At 42.5% G+C, this 22,172-nt stretch overlaps 1 protein-coding gene across 1 annotated transcript in view; it reads left to right on the top strand.

The window, feature by feature from the left end:
• CNEP1R1 (CTD nuclear envelope phosphatase 1 regulatory subunit 1) overlaps positions 1 to 15,812 on the top strand; it is a 93,034-nt gene extending 77,222 nt beyond the window's left edge. The window contains exon 6 of the mRNA XM_086948891.1: positions 10,998 to 15,812. Within this exon, the coding sequence (XP_086805017.1) occupies positions 10,998 to 11,039 (42 nt within the window). The 3' untranslated portion in view covers positions 11,040 to 15,812. The remainder of the gene's footprint in view (positions 1 to 10,997) is intronic.
• Positions 15,813 to 22,172: the final 6,360 nt, after the last annotated feature.

Here is a 22,172-nt window from a genome sequence, read left to right on the forward strand (position 1 = left end):
GAAACACAACTGTGCTTTACGGGCATTCTCCCAGTCGCTTGGTCAGACCCTAAGGCAGTGCTATTCGAGATCACCGCATCCAACCGTCATACATGGAAACCAGAAAAAAAAACTGGTTAGCAGAGCCTGGAACAAGATAAATGCTTAGGAATTGCGGGAGCTGCTAACTGTTACAACTCCTTATCTCCCTACAGATTTTGAGGAGGCTATACAATCATATACCAAATGGTTAGAAGCAGCCGGCGATAAGCTTGCCCCAAAAAAACTCCTCCATCCCAATAGGGCACGTCCATCCGCCCCATGGTACTCACAAGAGCTGAGAGACCAAAAACTTATCTGTAAACACCTAGAAAGAAATTGGAAGAAGGAATACAGTGATAGGGATAGGAATGAAAACCAACTCAGCCTAGCTCACTATAAACAACTGCTTTTTAAAGCTAAACAAGAGTATTTCCTCAAACAAATTATTCTTGCGAAACATTTGACCAAAGAACTATTTAAAACGGTTACATCTTTGGCACAGCCAGCTACTCCGACTATCACTGCTAGTCAGGAACTATGTGACAAAATTGCTCAATTCTTCCTGGTCAAAGAGGAGTCTATTTTTTCCACTTTCACCAAGGTAACCGCCATTCCCATTTCCACCCAGATTGATGGCTGTCAACTGGGAAACCGCTCCAAGGATTTTTTGACAAGTTTACCCTAGTAACACCTACAGTAGTCTTAAATCTTATCATGACAGTTAAATCAAGTTCCCCTAATGACCCCTGCCCAACCTCTCTTATGAAACTAGCACCGGAACCAGTCGCCTTGACACTGACCTCCGTTATAAATATTATGTTTTCTCAAGGCTGCTTTCCCAAAAATTGGAAAAATGCCTCAATATTGCCTCTGCTCAAGAAATACATACTGGACCCTAAAGACCCCAATAACTTCAGCCCGATATTGAGGCTCCCCCTTCCTGCGGAAGTAGCTGAGAAACTCATGAAGACATGACTGATTACGTTCTTGCTCGAATCACAGGCTCTGGATCCCTCCCAATATGGTTTCAGAGCGGGGCACAGCACCGAGTCAGCCCTTATTAAGTCCAAAGAAGTGATCAGGACCATACTTGTTCTAGGAAGCAAAGCAGTGATGATAAAGTTGGATCTTTCTGCGGCCTTTGATACGGTCCACCACGTATATTGATGGACCTTATGCAGGAGATTGGAGTCCAGGGCTCCGCCTGAAAATTACTAGATTCCTTTCTCTTTAATAGAACTCAAACAGTTGCGCTTGGGGAATTCTCCAAACCGTTCTCCTTGCCCCGTGGAGTCCCTCAGGGCTCCTCTCTGAGCCCAACGTTTTTGAATACTTATGTCTCGTCCCTGGCTCCATTGATTGATTCATAAGGCTTCTCTCTAACCTCCTACGCCGACGACACCCAAATTGTGGTATCGTTGTTGCCAGGGGCTATGATGGGAACAGCATCACGTCTTCCAGGGTGAATGTCAGCCGTAGGCAGTTGGATGGCTCAGAACTGTCTCAAACTTAATTCTGGAAAATCTGAAGTGGTGTTATTTGGTAATGACTCCAGCTTCTGGACTTCTGCCTGGTGGCTGCATTCTATGGGACTCCTCCCCCCAACAAAAAAGCAAAAAACCTTGGGATATGGATTGACAATAATCTCCGCTTTAAAGACCAGGTAAATACGGTAGTCTCTTCTACCACCTACAGAGCATGCAGGAAAATAATCCCATTCCTACCCAAAGACAGTATACAAACAGTCATCACTACCTTATCCTTGTCTAGGCTGGACTATTGTAATGGGCTTTACCTCACCCTGCAGGAGGGGCTCATGCACAAATTACAACTTCTTCAGAATGCAGCTGCCAGACTGCTTACAGGTACACCAAAATATACCTCTATATCGGCGGAGATCAAAAGGCTTCATTGGTTGCCGATAAGAACGCGGATACAGTTTTAAGCCCTATGTCTGGTACACAAAGCCCTCCAGGGAACTGGCCCGAGTTCCTTAAACAACAATTTCACTGGTATTTACCAAAAAGATCGTTACGCTCAGCAGAAGCAAAGCTGATATCGGTACCCAAAGTGCGCAAAGGCAGCTGGGGGGGTAGAAGTTTTGTAACCTGCGCAGCGAAGGCCTGGAATGGCAAACCTACTCTCCTTTGGGAAGGTATTTAAAACTTGGCTTTTCTCTTCTTAAATTCGTAAATAGTCTCCTTTCCTTAGGCCTCTAAAGGACTTCACAGCGACAGGACACCTCTGGGTAACAGTGCGCTCCATAAATAGCAATAACATTAACATAAAGAGTTGAGAAATACCAGATTTTTCATGAATAGGAATGGCATAGGAAAACCATTTTGCCTTAAATAGGAGCAGCATAGGAAAAATAAGCATTGGCAAAATCAGCTGGTCTCTCTATTGGGGCTGTGGTAATGGTTTTTAGCCTTGCTGTATTGCATCTCATTTGCAGCCTGTTCAACAGGATATATATATATATATATATATATGTCCTCATCTCGCCAATAAACGTCTGCAATTCTCAAAAAGAAGCCGTAGTTCGAAACTGTGCGCCCTACAGCTGCTGCATTCTCTTAGGCCAGACCGGAACAGCCCCCTTTGTTGGAAGCTTGGTGTAATCATAGGACTGGTTTAAACCAAAGAGGAGCTATACCAGACTCCGCTCCCTACCCCAGGACACTAGGGCCTGCCAGATGGTCACACCACTCTCAATCTCTCCCCCCTGGTCCAGACTGGCCATGGCAAACGCAGCTTTTAATCAGTCCTCACACGTTGGGGGCCGCAGTTATTTCCACTTCATGCAGATTTCTCTTCATGGTATTAAAACCAGATATAACAGGTCTCTGTGTTCCTGCTAAAGATTGTTTCCAAGCGCACCATCATCCCCAAATATTATCAAGGAGACATTAACCTTGAGTTAAAATTTAAAAATGCCACATAAAACGTCCCCCACCCCCCTCCAAAAAGCTCTAAGTTTGAGACATTCATAGAAAATATGGTTGTGATTAGCATTAAGAAGGTTGCATCTTGGACATTTGGGGGGAGGATAGTGGTTTCGAACTTAGCAATCTTTGCAGGTGTATAGTAAAGCCTATTAATAACAAAGAAATTGTTATTTTTTAGGCTAGCCGGTTTAACATACTTATAGAGGAGCTTCAGGGAGGGTTCATACAGGTCTTCAATCTCAGACTCAAAGGGAGACTGATTACAAACTGCATGCTGCAGAGGATGTTACATATCTTCCACCTCCAAGAACTTCTTGTACCAGATAGAAACCTCCTTTCTTTTGAAATGTACTTCTTGCAAAGATTGCTCCGTCTCCCAATCTCCTTGTTTGTCCTCCATTTCCGCTGTGAACCAAGAGGCTAGTTGCAAGTATTTCAATCTAGAAAGTCTACTTCCAACCTTTGCTCTGAAGACCTTCCAGGGGTACACTTAATCAGAGGATAGAAGCTCCGACCAAATAGTAATGCTGCCTTTTAAATTGGGATTGCAAGCCTATCCTTCAGACATAACTGGGTCCCCGGGGAGTCCCAGATCGGGGCAAAATCTGAATAGTACCCAATCCCCATCTACATCTGACATTGTACCAGAGGCTAAGGGCGGCCCTGAGAACCTTGAAGCGCACCTTTTTGAAGAACCTAGGTGCCCCAAATTAATAGAGAAAGCCTTCTCCTCCACCTTCTCTACCATCACCATTTCCCCCAATAATCTCCCCCAAGATGTCTCTTCCGGTTTTACAAGAAACATCCGGATGTTTTTAAATTGGAAAGCAACAGAGTACCAGCTAATATCTGGAAGAGCTAGCCCCCCTTTAGTGAGCCTGCATCGCAGCTTTTCCACGACAATCTAGCACCCTTATTTGCCTGGATTAAACTTCTGATCTTACTTTGGATTTTACAAATATCTTTACTAGGGAAATCAAGAGGGATCGCATTAACCACATCGCTGCTGTGGTTATTTTTCCCCTGTGCTGGAAATTGCCATTTTACTGGTGTCATGACGAGCTCAGCTCGTCATCAGCACAGCTCAACTGTGCCTCATGACGAGCTGAGCTCGTCATGAGCATGGAAGGGGTTAAACAGATATGTCAATTTGGGTAGAATAACCATTTTTACCTAGTTGACCCTGCCAAAAATTGTTAAGGGGAGATTTTTCCATCTAGCAAATAGATGGCCCACTTCTTTATTGGTCTTATTCAGATTAATCTGGGGGATTTTATCAAGATCTTTAACGATAGTAATACCCAGGTATTTAAGCTCATTACTTGTAGTACCCTCCCGATTGTCGATATTCCAAAACCTCACCTCTGTTTTGGAGGTGTTGGCTAGATATCCTGAAAGGGAGCCAAATTCTTCCAACAATGCTTCACCCTAGGTATAACCGCCCCCGGATCGTTGGTATATAACAGCAAATCGTCAGCATAAAGAGCCACCTTGCTACAATATTGCTGAGATTTAAAGGGGGAAATCAGGTTGTCTGATCTTATTGCTTGTGCCAATGGCTCTATGTGAACATCGAACAACAGAGAGATGGGACAGCCCTGTCTAGTTCCTCTTTGCATGTTAAAGTGTAGTGTAATTCCTATATCCCTGATAGGAATAATATATACTATAGTTGTGGCATAGGACTGAGGTCGGTATGCCTCTATCGAGTACATTAAACTTAATTACTTGTGTGTGCCAGCTAACTCAGAGTTCACTAGAAACTTCTCGAAATATAAAAGAAGGGATTAGTTTCTGACGACCACATAAACATGACAACTTTGTTTCCATTAGAATTGGAACAGTCCCAGAATCGTGGAAACAATAGATAACCGTTTCACTCAGTCAATCGTGCATGCTTCGTTTCTACAGAGGTTACACAGAAATAGGTAGACTGCCGTTTCAATAAAAAGGGTTTATTGAACAGTCTTATTTCTCGTGCAAGAGATATGAACTGCTACAATCGTAAGACAGAATGCGATTTATAATATGTACAGCGTTAGCAGTAAGATAAAATAATACTGCAATAGAACGATTTGTAGCTATGACATATATTAATAAAAATACATAAATAACACAGCCAAAAATGTGAATACTAATCTGGTGCTTCTAGCTAGTTCTACCCCAGTGTACCTAACCTAAGTGGAGTACGAGGTAAGAAGATGGTGCCGTTTTTCTTTAGTCTAGTTCAGCTATAGTTTAGATTGGTGTTGCCATGATTTGCCAAAAGTCCCTCTAGGTTCTAGTCCGCTCCATACCTTAGAATGAGAGAGGTTGGAATCTCTTTCTGGGTGTCGATCGCTAACACCCCGCAAGGGGAGTCAGAAACCCTGGAGCTGGATTCTCTGCGAAGCGGATGACTGTGTCTGGTCAGTTCGTCACGCGGGGACTTGACTTCCTTCCGAACTTGCCGTGGCGAGCCATGCAAGTATACAGCCGAGCCGTGCCGTGGTTTGCCATGGCAAGTGAAGGTATATTTATACCTTTAAGGTGTTTAGGAAAGCCAGTATTGACGTAAAAGTCAGGCAGAGGAACGTCATGAATGAACCCCTAAGGAATAGATGTTCATGCATAATAAATGAGTTCTTGGAGAAATCAATAATCCAAGCAAGGGGAAGTCCTAAAGGCTTAAGAGTCTGGTGTTCCAAAAACTCGTTGTGATGTGGATGGACGGATGTAGGTGGCCATGCTTGTATTTGGTTAGCATGGATAATGCCTAAATAAGAGTAGAATTTCTATGCCTATATAAGGACAATGTGTATTGTGCCTATATAAGGGCGTAAATCGGGAAACCTATATACGGTATCTAACTCGACCCACAACAAAAGCTAGAGGGTAACATTCCATTTAGCAACATTTTTGCGGAAGCTCCTTGATAACAATTTATCAAGGTCTGAACAAAAATAGGACCAATACCCATCTCCTTACAAACCTTCCAGAGGTATACCCAGCAGACTCTATCGAAGGCCTTGGCCGTGTCTAGTACCACAACGGCCAAGGGATCCGATTGCCCCATAGCCAAGTTGATGTTACCAATTAGCTGGTGAGTCTGCTCCTGGATATATCTCCTGGGAATGAAACCTTTTTGGACAGAATTTATCAGCTGAGGAGCCAAGTTGACCAATCTCCCAGCAAGAACACTCATGAAGATCTTATAATCTACATTCAGCAGGTAGATTGGTCTATAGGAATCTGCTTTTATGGGGTCTTTCCAGGCTTCAGGATGAGTACGAGGGTTGCTTTTTTCCAGGACCTCTGAGCCTGTCCTTCCGAACTATACACTGAGTTGAATGGGATACCCAATATTGGGAACAATTCATCCAGGGGGAGTTTATAAACCTCACTGGGAAGCGCATCAGTACCTGCTGCCTTATTGTTTTTGCCCTTGCTTATTTGGACTTTAATTCCATTTTCAGTGATTGGAGCTTCTAGGCTTTCATAACCCTCATTCATTAAAGTCAGCAGAGATTTCTCTCTCAGCCAAGTTTGAACGGTTTCAGTATTAGGCACTGTCTCTTCCTTATATAGTTCTGAGAATGGAGAGAGACGGAAGGCTTGCATGTCCTCTAGGCTTCTTGACTTCTCCCCGCTTTCATTTATTATCAGTTCATTGATATTGTTCTTTGCGCGATCTACTCTTGCTTTTCATGCCAAGAGGGCGCCTGCCCTCTCGTCATACTCAGTTCTGCATATTTTTTGTCATCCATTGAGCCCTGCACTTGTGTTCTAACCTACCCCTATGCTCCTGACTGGCATCTTCCAAGTCCCTCTGAACTTGTGAGAGCCTTTCAGTGCTGCAATGGATAAACCAAGACCTCTGTTCCTACAGTAGAAGGATTCTCCCCTCCCGGGTTCGTAGCTCCCTTGCTTCTGCCCTATTCTTCTTGCAAATAAGACAATGTAACAGGCCCCTTATGTTGGCCTTAAAGGCATCCCAGACTTAGTCCATGGAAGTCGAAACAATATTTATAGAAAAATAGTCTTAAGTGGCCCTCGCTATATCAACATGTGACAGCATAGACCTTTTAAGTGTCCATCTGGGGTGTAAATTATGCCTTTTTTCCCAAAAGGAAAACACCTGTGCATGGTCTGATACATGACTGGGCAAAACAGTTATACAAGTCATATTATCCAACAGGATATTAAAAATAACAAAGTAAAAAAAGAAAGTTGCTATGACATGGCGGTCAAATTGTTTTGTAGGTATGCGCACCTATAAAAGTACTCAGTATTCCTTTTCTTTTTAAAAACTTGTTAGTACGGAGTTTTGAAGTACCAAGGTGGAGGAAAGCAACACAGAGGGCATAGATGAAGGAAGTAATGCAAGGAGGGGATAGGAGAAGCTACTGGCAAGAGGAGGAGGGTATGAGTGAGGGGAAGCAATATTGAGGTTGGGGTGCAGAAGCAGTGTGGAACAGGCAGGGGAGAAGCTCACGGGCAAGAAACCAATGAAGGGAAGTCCACCAGGATGAGCGCAACATGTTTGGGGCAGGAACACGTCATTTAAAACCAAGTAGGTGGTATAAGCATTTGCACTTCTGTGTTTTAACATCTCTAAATAAAGAACTGTTTGCATTTTCGCACTATGCATGAAGAATGCTCCTTTTTTTGTTAGCTGTAAGTGATTCATATCCAGTTTAGGCGCTACTTAACTTGAGCAGTGTGTTTACTTTTTTTTATCATTGGGATTGAAGTCATGTCCTATTTGGAGGTTACTCATTCAACTACTTGTATATTGTTAATCTAAAAGTTCTTTAGTAATGTTATGAAAACTGAGTTATTGTGACAAATTGGTAGGATGTATTTTCCTCAACCCTATTAGAAAAAAGGTCTCCATCTTTGAAAAGTTCTTATTCTTGCAAAAATCTGCTTGCATGTAATGTTTTTCCCTGTAAGTGTTTCGTCAGCCCCTTTACAAATTGCATAGTTGAGTAGGTAGTAGACCTAAGTTGAATAAATGGTGGCGTTTCTTCAAGTCAGTCATACACAACATTCACTAATTGCAATAGAGATTTATGTACAATTAAAATAAGTAGAACAAAGGTGGGTGAGTCCTCCTTCATTCCTTACACTTTGTGTCCCAAGCCATTGGAAAGTGTATACATTGTTTGCTGAGCACAGAGGTTGCACTTGACTTTTAATCTGTGTATTAAATAATCCTTTACTAATTGTCTATTGCTCTTTTATTTCGGTTTGTTGATACATTCACAACTGGTAGAATTTAAAAGAACAGGAAATCCTCTGGGTCATTACTAGAGGTTAGCCTCGCTGCAGTGATACTTGGTGTACATATGTTTGTGTTGTGTGTGCTATTGCTAGTCCTTTATTGATGCAGGATTCAAAATCCAGAGCAGGTCCTTTTTATATTGAGGTAATGGCATCATAGAATCCCTTGTGGTTGCTAGCTTGTAACTTTATTACTCCATCATTAAATCTTCATTGATATTCATTCATAAGTGCTGATTTTTTTCCCCTCACATATTTTGTATACTCACTTGCTCTCTCCATCGCTTTTATTTTTTTTCTTAATCTCTCATTCCTGCTGGTCCAACCCGTATCTGAGGGGCATATTTTGCTTTTGGACACCCAAGTGCGGGCACAGAAGAGTCTTATCCACATTAAGACATAACTGTGTCTTGTAGAATCGCATCTCTAAGGCCTATCCTCGAAACCGATTTTCAGCACATTTCTGTGCAAGCAGCTTCAATACTTGATATTACTTGCACTCCTATGATTAGTGTTATTGATGTTTAATCTTTGTCTAATAAACCTAACAGAATGTCATTTGAATAGTTGTTGTTAGAACATATCTATCCCCCCCTCAAATGTGTTAACATGTTTTCGTATAAATAGGAGCATTTTGCTTCCAATAGCTTTATATAATATTCCTTGCAACTGGATAAGTCGCTCCACACCCTTGACTTTAACAAACGCACTCTGGTATCAGAAACTTTAGGAAAGTAGATTAATACAGCTCCTACTATACAACCTCTCCGTCTCAGAGCAATGTATTACATCACCTGTCCAGTGTGCCAACGGACTCCTCCACAGAAAACCTCCAATGTCCCTATAACATTTCCTGAGCAACTATTTGGAGAGCAGTCCATACCGTAAAATATCACTGTAAGATATCACTGTTTGGGCTTTGACAACAGGGCAGATGCTCAGGTGAGCCAAGTTTCTCTGAAAAAACTGATCTATATTACTGCGTAGTAATTTTTTTAAATCATTTTTTTTCTTCATTTTTGCAGTAGGTGAATTAATAGAAAAAGGGAAACATAGAAACCACATTGGCAGAATCGAAAAATTAAAAACATTTTTTTAACGAAATGCAAAAAAATCGAAAATTAAAACAAACATTTTGCATTTTAAAGGAAAGAGAATTTTAACGAAAATCCAAAATTACATTAAACCTGGGTGGCGCGAACAACTTCTGTGGGTTTTTTGGGCACAGTGATGGATGGATGGATCCTGCTGAGGGTAATAATGGGGTTCTTAGACGTCAGAAATAATTGGAGTTTGGACATAGATTTGGGTTTTTAGGGTTCAGAGTTCGGTGGAGTGCAGCGGTGGGGAGGGCTTTTTAAGGTTCACAGATGAGTGGTGTTAAGGTGTGTGAGGTTTTTAGGTTTCAGGGACGGGTGTAGTGTATGGGTGTCGAGGGCTTTTAGGGTTCATGGATAGGCAGAATTTAGGGCTGGTGAGTTTTTAAAGTTCAATTATGTGTAGCTGCTATGGTGGTGAAGAATTTTTGTGGTTCAGAATGGGGTGATGTTTAGGGTGGTGAGGGGTTTTAAGGATTCAGGGATGGGTGGGGTTTAGATGTAGTAAGGGGTTTTTAGGGCTCAGGGGAGAGTAGTTTAGGGTGATGAGTTCTTATGGGCCATGGATGGCTGGTGTTTAAAGATGGTGAGGGTTTTTTAGATTTAAAAGAAGGGTGGAGTTTGGGTATTCTGAGGTGTTTTAAAGGGTATGGGATTGGTGGGGTTTAGACGTAGAAAGGGGTTTTAGGGTTCAGGAATGGGTGGCGTTAAGGGTAGTGAGTCATTGGGATTCAGGGATGGTACATTTTTTGGGGAGAACGGGCTTTTAGACTTCATGGATGGTTGTTGTTTAGGTGTGGTTAGGCGCTTTAGGGGGCAGGCATTGATGGTATTTAGGGGTTAAGGGGTCAGCAATGGATGTTGTTTACTGGTGGAGATAGGTCAGAAAATTAAAAGCATCTGAAGTGATTGTCTGACAAAGTAGACAATATAAATATGAAATAATGTCCGCTGAAGTAAAGCACTGAAATAAATATCTGACAAAAATGTGTCTAAAATTAAGACCCATTACCATTGCATTTACGTGTACTAAATAAACATTCAAAAGCCACTTTCGGCCAAAAATACTTTCTATGAATAGGTTTCTTCAGAAAGGTAAATTCAATTCATACTGAAAATTTCCATTAAAAAGTTTAGATGAAATGGTTTCTCAGTAATGGTATTCCATGAAATCATTTTTCCATTAAATCATTTTGCTATGAAATCACATACAACCCTTCATGTTAGCTATAGGACATATCTTTGGTATCTTGCAGGTTGGCAGAGACAATCGCTGTTTATTGCATTTAAAATTTCCATGATGGCGAACTAGAATAAAAGTCAATAAAGACTCCACATTGGACATTGTGGCCTGTGTTGAACTAATTTGGGTTTCACTATGTGCCTAACCTTCACATGACTGCCAGTCAAAATCTTTCACCGTATTTAGCTTTTTAAAGTGCGGAAAACACCTGTTTTAGGATTAAGGTTGATCTTTACACTGTGACCTCGAATGGTTCCTTGCGGTAATCTAAAGAAGCCTTTTTATTCAGTAAGGCTCAACATCCAACACATCCACTGACTTTTTAAGGGTAAATCATTCTATGCTGGTATTGGTGTGTGCATGCTTGTCTGTGAAATGCATAATAATACAATTTTTTGTTTTCTTGACTTTTATATTTTGCAGACGGGGAAGCTTATTTTAAAACCAAGGCCTCATGTCCAGTGACCACTGTTTTAAGACTATCCACCTACACTACCATGAGGATAGTATTTCTGCAACCTACGATTTAGCATCAACTCGAAACTGGAATGTGTTTTTCAGTTGCCTGTGAAAAGTCTTATTGCAGTTCAGCAAATGGCTGCAGCATCACCGTGTTGGGGCACATTGAAGCAGGATGTTGTTTTGCTGGTTTACATGCACCGGTCCTTAAATCTGGTACATCCTATTCTTTCTGCATTTCAGTATTACTGTGACTTTGATACTTGAGAGCAAACTGTTTTTCTCTAATGAAGTATATGTAGTCTGGTTACAAAGATAAATCTGGAAAGGGGAGCGTGTTGTGTTTTTATAATGTATTTTTGCATACTCCTGTAAATAGAAAATCTATGCCAATTGTTGATGCACTCTTTTATGTAGCTGTATGTTTGAATGTACCTGCGTTCAGGATAATACTTTGTTTTTCTTTTTGTGGGGTGTAGTTGATCATGCTCCATTGTGGTTCTTATTCTATTTGTCCACAAAATATGTGAATTAAGAAAAATAGGACAGCCAGTGAAAATACTGTCCAAGTCTGTATATTGATCATTACTGTCAGTGGATGATTGTCACCCAAATCACTCACCCTCCCAAATAACATGTTGAAATTACAGGCTGAAGATGACCGTTCTGGGCAATCCATGTTTATGGTAACACCACAAATCATTCTTGTTATATAATAATGCACTATTGCTTTCCATACTGTCTTTTCCTGAATTCATTTCAGTTTTATACCCTGGAATAAATGTATGTTGTATTTGATCTGTTCTGCTTTGTAATTCTGTTTTAACACTGGGCATAATATATCTACAAAGATCTATCGATCAAATCTCCCATGTCTCAACTGAATGAACAGAGTAAGTTTGGTATTGATTTGATGCTGTGCACATAGGCATCAATGCAGGTTCAAAAAGCATGTTATCATGGTTAGTTCTCTAGAATGTATGGAATGCTAGAGTAATTCATTTAAATCAAGGACTGTGGTTGACTATCTTTCGGACCAGAGTTTGAACAATGGCTTTCATCTGAGGTGAAATTACAAGAATTACTTTAGAAACAATGTTTCATGAGGCCATCGTAAAAGCTTATTGATCCTATGAATTTATTATGTCAAGAACCGTAACCTCATTTTATATAGCCCTATTTGCTGATGGGGCCGGACAGGGCATCGGGCATTTCACTTGGAGGCTGAAGGGTGGGGGCCGGTGTCCAGCGCTGGTTTTGTCATTGGGTGATGGTTTTGCAGCGGTGCTGCAATATCGGCCCCAAGTGACAAAAGCAGCAAGCAAGCGTTTTCAACTTCCCGGGGCCAGGCAGTGCTTCCCCAGGGGCTGGTTCGATAAAAATTGCCAGGGACGCTTTGGGTCCCCATTCTGGCCTTGTTTACATATGACAATAATACATTAGACATACAACTGCTTATCACCACTGTCACCTGCCATTGCCATTGGTCCACTAATCTTCCCTCCACCTTCCTCTCTTCATTGTTGATGAGTGTTTTAGCTTCCAATCGGCTCTTTCACATAGCCCAGGATTTAGCCTTACTACACTTTGCTTGTCATTATTTGAGACTGTAAGAAGCTGGCTCTTCATGTTATATATCAAATTTGATATACTGTGTAAAAGGTCCAGGGGTTCCCTTATGAGTGGACTGGGGCTTACTGTGCAATCCCAAAGTGCTCTGTTGGGGGGTAGTGTGATCAAGCAGCCTTAGGCTTAACACAGAGGAGTGCAAGACGTTTGCAGTTACACACAGTGATTAATAAATGAGATACACAACTCAAGAAGGAGATCCAGACCAATTTATAAAAATACCAAGTACCTTTATGTATGTTTAGGCATCGGAGAAAAATCGTTCAGGTAAGTACGCTTTAAAATATAAATTCTTTTCACTTTAAAATGTTGATACTTCTGGAAGGAAGAACGTGTTCTGCAGACAGGTACAGTACATCAACTTACAGGACCAATCTCCAGGAGTTAAGGTGAGTGGTGGGAAAGGTCCAAGGCAGCACCAGCAGTACACCATCACCGGTATGAGGGCGTCTCGGTGCAGGGTGTAAATCGGCGTCAGGAGCCCAATGCGTTTCAATGGGGATTGGTCACTGTGAAAAGAGTCTGCAGGTTATGGCTAGGAAGCCAGCCGGGCTGAACTAGCATGTGGGCTCAAGCCGTGCGATGCTCAAGGAAGGGCTTACACTGTTGGTCCTCTTTTCCAAGGCCCAGCGGCGACAGGTGCAGAGGTGTCCTTGGGCATCAGATTTTTCCTTACCAGAGCAGTAAAGGGGGTTGGCGTGCACAGGCTGCAGGTGATGGGGAGTCCAGGAGGGGTGAAACTACAATGGACTCTAGCTCTGGAGGGCCAGGAAACCTTGTTGGCCCACTTGGACTCTGACCATAGACGACTGGTGCAGAGGTGGCTTCCGGTATCTGGTTTTGGCAGATCCAGAGCCTCAGAGTCTCCTCTTGTGGAGTTTCTTCAGAACAGGTCTGCTGTTCACAGGAGGTTTTGAGTCTTTTTCAGAGGCAGGCAGTCCTCCCAAGTTCCTGGAGTCAGCAGCTGCTTCTTCACACGTCTGCTTTCACAGGTCTTAAGTGTCCTCTCTCTCTTATTAGGTCACCTGGATCTGCTTCTCTGGTGCCAGGGGCTCCCCTAAATACTGAATTATGGGGCATTAGTGGAGTGTAGGGTACTAGCCAATTGGCTACTGACCCTTTGGGTCACTACGGCTCCTATATGAGCACTTCCTGTGGGAAGTGGGCATAACCCTGTCACAGAATTCCTAAGCATGCCATCACAAAGATGGCTACTTATGAAAAATCATGCCCACCTCACAGTAGCCCACCTTAAGGGTGTCACTAGCCTGGATGTGGCACACCTGTTTGACTAGCTAATTTTCTCACCTATCAAGGTGCCAAGGGAGCTCTGTACAGGGGGAGGCTTCCTCTCCTATGAGGTGAGCCAGATTCAAGTTCCAAAGCAGCAGGTTCTTTAAAGTTTGCAAGCCCAAGGAGGGTAATCCGCAGATCATCCTGTCAGAGCCGGTGTTAGACCCTCTTCCTGAACAGGTTTTTGGTCTGGGTCTCCTGAGGGCAAACTCTATCACCCTAGGAGGTCAGAACAGTGTCTTTGGTGGCAGGCTGTTAAAAACCAGTCAGCAAGGACATCAGAGGCTGCTAGGTATTCAGGGGCATCTCTAAGGTGCCCTATGGGTGCATGCATTGGTAAATATGACACTGGCATCAGTGTGGCTTTACCAATATGAGATGTTTGATACCAAACATCCCTATTTTCAGTGAAGTCATCATGTAGCTGGGAAACTCATTTTCACCAGTGTTCAGCACATGTTTTAAAATGGCTTCCCTTGTCACTTGTACTGTCAGCAGTAGAACTGACCAGCAGAGGGTCATATCTGCTCAAGCAAGTATGCCCTCACATGTAATATTCAACACCCTACCTTAGGGTTGTTAGGTCTGCAGTCAGAGTGACTTAAAAATATTACATGCAGTGGTAGGGGACATGGCACACAGGGATGTGTGACATGTTGTGTTTTCACTTTTGTCTGCACCAAGACAAGCAGCCTGCAATGGCAGTCTTGCATGTAATTGGTGAGGGATTCCTTAAGGTGGCACAATTCGTTCTACAGCCTTTTTGGGGGGGGGGGGCTCTTTATTACCTCCGGTCCTAGGTACACGGGTACAATTGTCTGGGGACTTTACTAGGGACTTGCAGATGGTGCTAAAGGTTTTGCCAATTGGGGAAACAATTGTACAGTTTTTGGAAAGAGACCTTGCACTGAGGACCTGGTAAGCAGGAACCCAATGCATTTGCAGTCAAAATCACATCATGTACCAGGCAAAAAGTGGGGGTGACCATGCCAAACGGGCCCCTTTACTACAGAGACAAAGTATCTTTTAGGTTAAAATGTATTTCACTGAAACTGGTTCACTGACATCTGAGGTGTGACGTTCCAGTGTTTAAAGAGAATTGTAGACGAGTTTAGATAAATTGCTAGGACAGGCTGAGTTCATTGCGTAAAATATAGCATTGGGCATTGAACTGCAGATCTATGTGTACATTACATAGGAGTTGTGCTTGTTCTATTTAAGTTGCAGCATTGCATGTGTGTGCTGTGTTTCCTCCCTAATTGTTCAGAACATGAAGCTGTCACCCTAGTACTGCTAGTTATGGTATGAACAGAAGACTGTTAATTAATTTCGTATGCAAACATGTTTTCTTTACTTAAAAATGAGCTCATGCTCTGTAAATAGACAAAGGATATAGTCAAGCAAAGATGGACTTATTGCAAAACTTGAGTTTGTAATCAAAGAGACTTGTATGACTTTGTTTTCATGCAAAGCGTATTCTTCTGTCATTAAAGTGCTCTGTAAATATTTCTGTTGTAGTTCAGCTTGATGGGAGCGAGGTTATTTATTTCATTGTTACCACATTCATTTCATTAAAAAGTACACTTTTAGAGTTAAGCTGGCTTCTTCCGGTGAATCCGTTTATTATGTAGTGTACCATCAGAAGGCTTATTGTAAGCAGTCCTTGGCTTCCAAAAATTGTAAACACTTGAGTTTTGATTTTTGTTGTTTTCTTTAACATTTCAATGCAGGGAAGTGGGGGCTCCTAAAAGAGATCCTGTAAGACTGAGCACTCCTCGATCCTCAAGCCATTATTTTTAAACCCTGCACGTTTTGAATGCCCTTTGTATGCTCTAAATAAATTCCTTTGGTTATTCAGTTGGTGTATTCTTGTCAGTTAATTTTTGGCATTTAAAAGAGCTGTAGCACAGAGATAGCAGCAGAATTCAACAATTTTGTGTTTGGTGTTTTATGTTCTGTGGAAAAGTAATGTTTGATGTCATGAATAATCAGAGATGGATCAGATTTATTTAAATGAGGTAGGAGTACAAACCTGTCAGAAGACAGGAAAGGACGCTGATTTATATGTATGTAGAAAATGGGGACGGATTTGGGCCAGAGTCAGCCATTCCTCTAGAATTCGGTTTAGACATTTAGAGTTTACTTATCTGGATAACACAGACTTTAATATTTTCCAAAGTTCATACACCTAACCTACATAAGCATGACTCTGCAATGCGGTGTTTATGAAATTCTCGTAATGTGCATTAGCGTAATTATGCAAAATTTGGGTAAAATCACATGAAATGCAAATTGTCAATAAGCACTATATTTTAGCTCATAATGCGTTCTCATGTCAGTTTGTGAGGTAAAGACTGAGTTTGCAAGAAAAAAAAAAGTAAAAAACACAAGTGGTGCAAGCAACTTCCGCTTGTGTTCTGGCCGTTCGCATTATTCCCCTGCATCCGTTGTAACATTTTGTTATAAATGGCAGGTAGTTATGTGACCCAGGATAATGGTGGAATTTCAAATAACAAGTATGGTGCAAAATTATATGATTTATTCTGGCGTAATTTAATTTTTGCCCAAACCTACTCAGCTCTGTGTGTACAAAGCAGTATTATTACTTGATGACAGTTGGAAGAAATGTCCCAGAATGAAATAGTAAAAATTTCTATTACAAAAATATATACATTTCTATTCAGGTATATGTATTAGCATGTACATTTCCAATAATCATTCAGCTTTATCAGTCAGTGTCAATCAATAAATGTTGTCTCATTTACTGACAATACAATCCATAACACTTTCATGTTAGTCCGTTTTAAAGAAGTCTGATAGTTTTGGAGCACGTTGGATCAATAAAAAAAAACTTTTATTGCCAACTTTCTCTTGAGGTTAACCTATAGATTCAATAGAACTATTTGGACCCTGAATATCAATATACAAAATTAGTCGGTGAGCTAATTGAGCAGAGTTAAAAAGCAACATGTTTCCAAACACATATTTGCGATGCATCAAAGCACAATGTGACGATTCTATATATTCTTGTTTCTTCTATTTAAAAGCCAGATTTTTAAATGCAATCTGTTACAAATAAAACTTTTAGCACCTTGCTTCCCTTTGAACAGCTACTGTCTAGAACGAATCAGAGTTCACTCCAGCTATTACCTTTATTAGCATTAATAAGAAGGAATATATTTAACTTTCAATTACCACTTTGACATATGTTAATGTTACCTTTTCCTAAAATTCATTAGAAAATTAACGCCTGAGAAAATTGCTTACGTGTTGAGAGCCATACAACTGTTATCTATTCATAGCGTATAATTGGTTTTACGTAATCAGATTCATTTCTTAATGGTCAGGACTAGCTTAAATTATTTTGCACCTCATGCAATGAGTGGAACACCTTTCAGCAAGGCTCCCCCTCCCTCAAGCTCATGTCGGCAGGTAGAAAAATAAATCTTTTGCAAGGTTTTAACTTAACGGGAAGTAGTTTTGAAGTTCAATATTTTCTCCATGATGGGACCACTAATGTTCTTCTTTCTAGGAGAGCGCACATGCTCACACAGTCTTTTTTTTCGTAATGTGTGACTTGCGCCTGCTTCCTTACTTTGAAAATGTCATGTAGAAAATGCCATGTCTTTATTTTCTACAGTTTCTTTCATGGGGCATAAAAACAATTGTGCTATCCGTATGTAGTGTGGCTAGATGTATGCAATTGACTTTAAATGCACCCTTCAGAAGCAGTTCGCTATAAATAACTGCACAGCTATCAAAAAATTTTTTATTAATGGTTTCATATGTATGAGTAGTAATTGTTTTTCTGGCATTGAATAATCCCCTTTAATCTGTTTGTGCTCTCTTGCTGTGACTAGAATCCATCTTGTTGTACTCTGATAGCAGAACACAAGTTTCTAAAAACCTAGGGAGATTCTGTTCAGGGCTCAGACTTTGTATTTGCAGTGCAGAATGACAGTTATCTGAAAGAGACTGTAGTTATAGATTCTTTACCTTTAGAATTACCCCCAGGCATCAGACTGAATCCGGAGATTTTTCTATAGCAGTACAGTACCCCTGTGCGTCGGTAGGTGGCATCGGTCGACTCCAGGTCTGTCGCTGGCGTCGTGGTTGCCGGAGTGATGTTGCGGTGTCTACTTAGACACCGCCCCTGCGCGCTGACATCTGTTCTTTCTTTTTCCGCGCCAACCTTGCACATATCCGGAGAGAGCTACCCCTTTAGTAATTTTTAGGTCTCGGCCTGGCGAAAGCAGCGCATGCGCTGCTCTCGTCATACGAGGGCTTCTTGGAATCAATATGATTACAGAAGTCGTGTCGAGGCTCCGCCTCCTGTTTTGATTTGTGCGCGTCGTTTTGCATCATAGATTAGGCAAAATACAGTGTAATGATTGCACCAAAGGCAATCATTACACTGAGGGATGCCACCCTGTCCTCTTTTGCCCGCCCACTGGGATTTGATATTTTATTTTCGGTGGAAGACAATGTCTCTCAATTATCCGCAAAGCACTTTTTTTTTTCGTATTGCGCGTTTGCCTTCAACAATGGCTGACGCGCTTTTTATTTCTTCGTTCTCAGCTTGTTTTTTTTGCTGGTATTGTGCTTGTAAATATGAACAAGCGAGGCATTTCTTGTCTATTTTCCTGGTGCCACAGCTCTTTGCCAAGCAGCTAGGACAAACTGTGACTGCAAATACTCCGAAGCATTCAATATTTGTGCAGAGGTGGTTTGCTCGGATTCAAACGTGAGCATAAATCAGTTGGGTAATGTCCACTTATGGTGCTGTGCGCCTGTTTTGCGCACATCATTCCACCTATTCCCAAACTGTTTTGCAAAGGCACCGACAACCTCCCAGATCCTGGCGGTGACACTGAGCAGCACTTGAAAAAAGGAGGGCTTTCCAGGTCTGGTTGTATCCATCGAATGTGCACAAGATGCTAGTTTTTTAATTTTAATTTTGCAAGTCATTTCTAGTGAAAGGATAAAAACTCCCACGCTTTAGTTTTGAGGGGCGTATATTTAAAGCACATCTGATCTTGCTGTCTCGGGGTGGGAGTCACTTCACTAATAATGACCGAGAGAGGACGAGCAGGACTAAGATACAGAAACAGAGCTGCTTTTAACACAGCCCATCAATGTCTAAGGTCTCCCAGGCCAGCAGAACTAAGCACAGCTCATCACCAGCACAGCTCAAGCTCACAGGCCTGGCCTGGCACTGGAGGGCGGGCGTGGATCCGTTGAGACAGCTCGTGCCTACCCTGACGCAGCAGCCCACACTCTCTGTGCTGACTCTGCATGTGCTGTGTCTTGTTGTTCTGCTTCTTCCGACCTCTCACCCACATCTGTTTCCAGTTGTACCCTATTCATACTGAGAACCTGGCTGTTTGAAGGGGGGGGGTAGCAAACAGCTCGAGGGGAGTCGGGAGGTGGTGGAAAGGCAGGCACGAGAGAGCCACAAGGTAGGCCGTGTCTTCGGGGTGACACCGGAAACAGCATGGACCAGAGAGCAAATAGCCTGAAAGAAATGCGGCCTAGTTCAGAAGCATCCTCGATACTCAATGTATTACTTAGTGTACTGCGCGCATTTACGTTGCCAATACTTGCTTGACTTTTCTTGCCAGTGAAAAACGTTGGATCGTGTCGGACTGGGGAGGGCAGTGATGCAAGCAGGCTCAGAGATGTGCCAGTGGAGAACAATTATTTGGAAACTAGGGGTGAAGTACAAATTCCACTACTATATTCATAATCTCACATTACTGGAAGTGCTTCCGTGTAGAGATGAGAGGGATAGTCACAACAGGTTGCATAACCTTCCAAAGAGCCAACAGCTCCCTCAAACGTCGACTTCAAAAGAGGAATGAAAGAATGTATACTCCCTGAATAAGGGCTCTTAACTCCCTAAGCAGCTACAATCTCCATTATTCTGAACAGCAAATATAATTTTCTCTTCACTTCTACGGACAGTCATGACTTTTAATATGCTCTTCCTATAGACATTCTCACACGGTCAATTTGTAAATGCGGCGCAGTATTTAATTGGTATCATTCCATCACCTGTAGCACGCTATATTTTCATTAATATGTGCGCCAAAATGTAATAAATGAACAATAATATTGGGTGCAATCCCCCTGAGGATATCGGCTTACCATGCTGACAAAGTGCCTTGTGTTGCATTGGAAATAGAGTGTGGAGAGGGGAAGTAGGAAAATGAATGGGCAATTAGAAATAGAAAATAAACAAAGGAAAGTTAAAGATGGAACATGGCAAAGGAAGGGGGGGGGAATCACGCTGCTCAGAAGATGGAAAGGAAGATGGCAGGGTTGTGCTCAGAAATAGCATGGGTGTGGTATGCAGAGATAGAACTCGACCATCTTTGACGGGAACATATGTAGGGTCAGACTGTCCTCAAGTTCGGATCAGAAAGGTCACATCCAGATCAGAACCAGGGAGGTGCCCTCTGCACCAGGGATTAGCGCCACACCTATTCATGTGATGGGGCTATATTAAGAAGAGTGACCCAAATAACTTCTACTATCGGACACTACGTGCTCATATAATCAGTGTCATTAACGACTGTCTGGAGTCCTATATTCCAGCGCAACCTCTTCCAAGAGCAGCTACATCTACCTTGTCCTTAGCCAGGACAGCCCGGCATGGCACAGTAGCAGTGCAGCCTGATAGCGCACAGCAGAGGCCTTTGGAAACAGACCTGACCCCTTCTCTGTGACCACCAGCTCAGGAGTACCGCTGGAAACCTCCAAGCATCACCCCACGACAGCCCTGGGACCACACTGCAGCATTAATTAGAATCCCCGATAACAACAACCAACCATTCACAACAGCACCGCTTGGTGCCCAGTGAGCCAACAAATGACTTCCCACAGTAGAAGCGGCCAGCCAGAATTACATCAAGAAGCCCAAATAAATTAATAGAAATTTCCCAGAAAACCCCAAAATACAATTATTTAGCTTTCTGTGAGACATACCAAGGGCGTTGTGGGGCTGACTGCGGGACCCTGCTAGGGAATTAAGTAGTCTTCTAGCGGTCACAGCTGGGGGCAGAGGTGTACAGCCCTCCTGCTATGGTCTTGGAACAAGCTGGGCTACTTCGAATACAAGGCACAAGATCAGAAATCTGCAAAATATCAAAATGTTCTTATAGGGGCCATCCATTGAAATTTTTTTTTTTTTAAACTACTGTCCATTTAGCCAGCCTTGCATCATCAGCGGACACCAACCATAAGGGTTCTGGACCATCTCTGTTTCCCTGATGCCTCTTTTGGCTTGTTAAAGCTATTGTGACATCACTCATTAGATACTGTTCTTGGACATAAGCTAGCCAAGTTCAGGATGAGTGACCAAAGGCCGGAATCAAAGACTGGCCCTCCTACATATTTTCCTTGAAACAGCAAGGAGGCGAAACTCACTCTCACCCTGAAGAAAACCTAGGAAACCGCAAAAAACATGTTGTTTCCAAATATGGGGTGTCTGATACTAGAGAGAGGGGTTCCCGAGCCAAACTGCAAACAGTACTTGGTGCAAGCAAGGAAAAACCAGCAAAAAATGCAATAGATCTCACCTTTTATTAATTTAAACCCATTTGCTTTGCTATAAATCCCATTAGCAAAGCAAATGGCTTTAACTTGATCAAAGGCGAGACCTATTGAATATTCAATGCTTGTTTGACTAAGCTTTTATCGATTTTTGTTGAATTCCTTTTTTTAGTCTTTCAACTCTGGTGTACGAGGGATGTCCCATCGATGGACCGGGTTCCAGCCATGCAAGACCTGTAACCGGCTGATGTCAGTTACGGACCCCCACCTAGTGTTGCTCTGGTGCCTGGAGCACGACTCGCAGACATGCTCCGACTGCCGGGCTATGAATCCGCAGTGTTTGCCAGAGCGGTCCTACAAGGTCTTGGAGACACGGCAGTCTGCTCCACGTTGTTCGAGGCCCCGGTCGAGAGGAGGTTCTCTGGATCGGTCACGGAGCCACCACCATCATTCCACTTCCAAGTCTTTGGGTAAGTCGATGCACAAGAAGGCGGCAAAGAAGCAGTGTCGCCCTTTGCCTTCTCCTTGGCCGACGTGACTTGGGACCCGGAGCGTTGTCTCTCTCCAGCTCAGTCTTCGGAGCCTGCTTCTGGGACGACATTGCGCTTCCTTCCTTTTTCCCAGTGCCGGACTTTACCCTGATCAGCTTGGGGCTTTCTACAA

The sequence above is a fragment of the Lissotriton vulgaris genome, unplaced genomic scaffold (assembly GCF_964263255.1).
Source record: "Lissotriton vulgaris unplaced genomic scaffold, aLisVul1.2 SCAFFOLD_1797, whole genome shotgun sequence".
NCBI lineage: Eukaryota > Metazoa > Chordata > Amphibia > Caudata > Salamandridae > Lissotriton > Lissotriton vulgaris.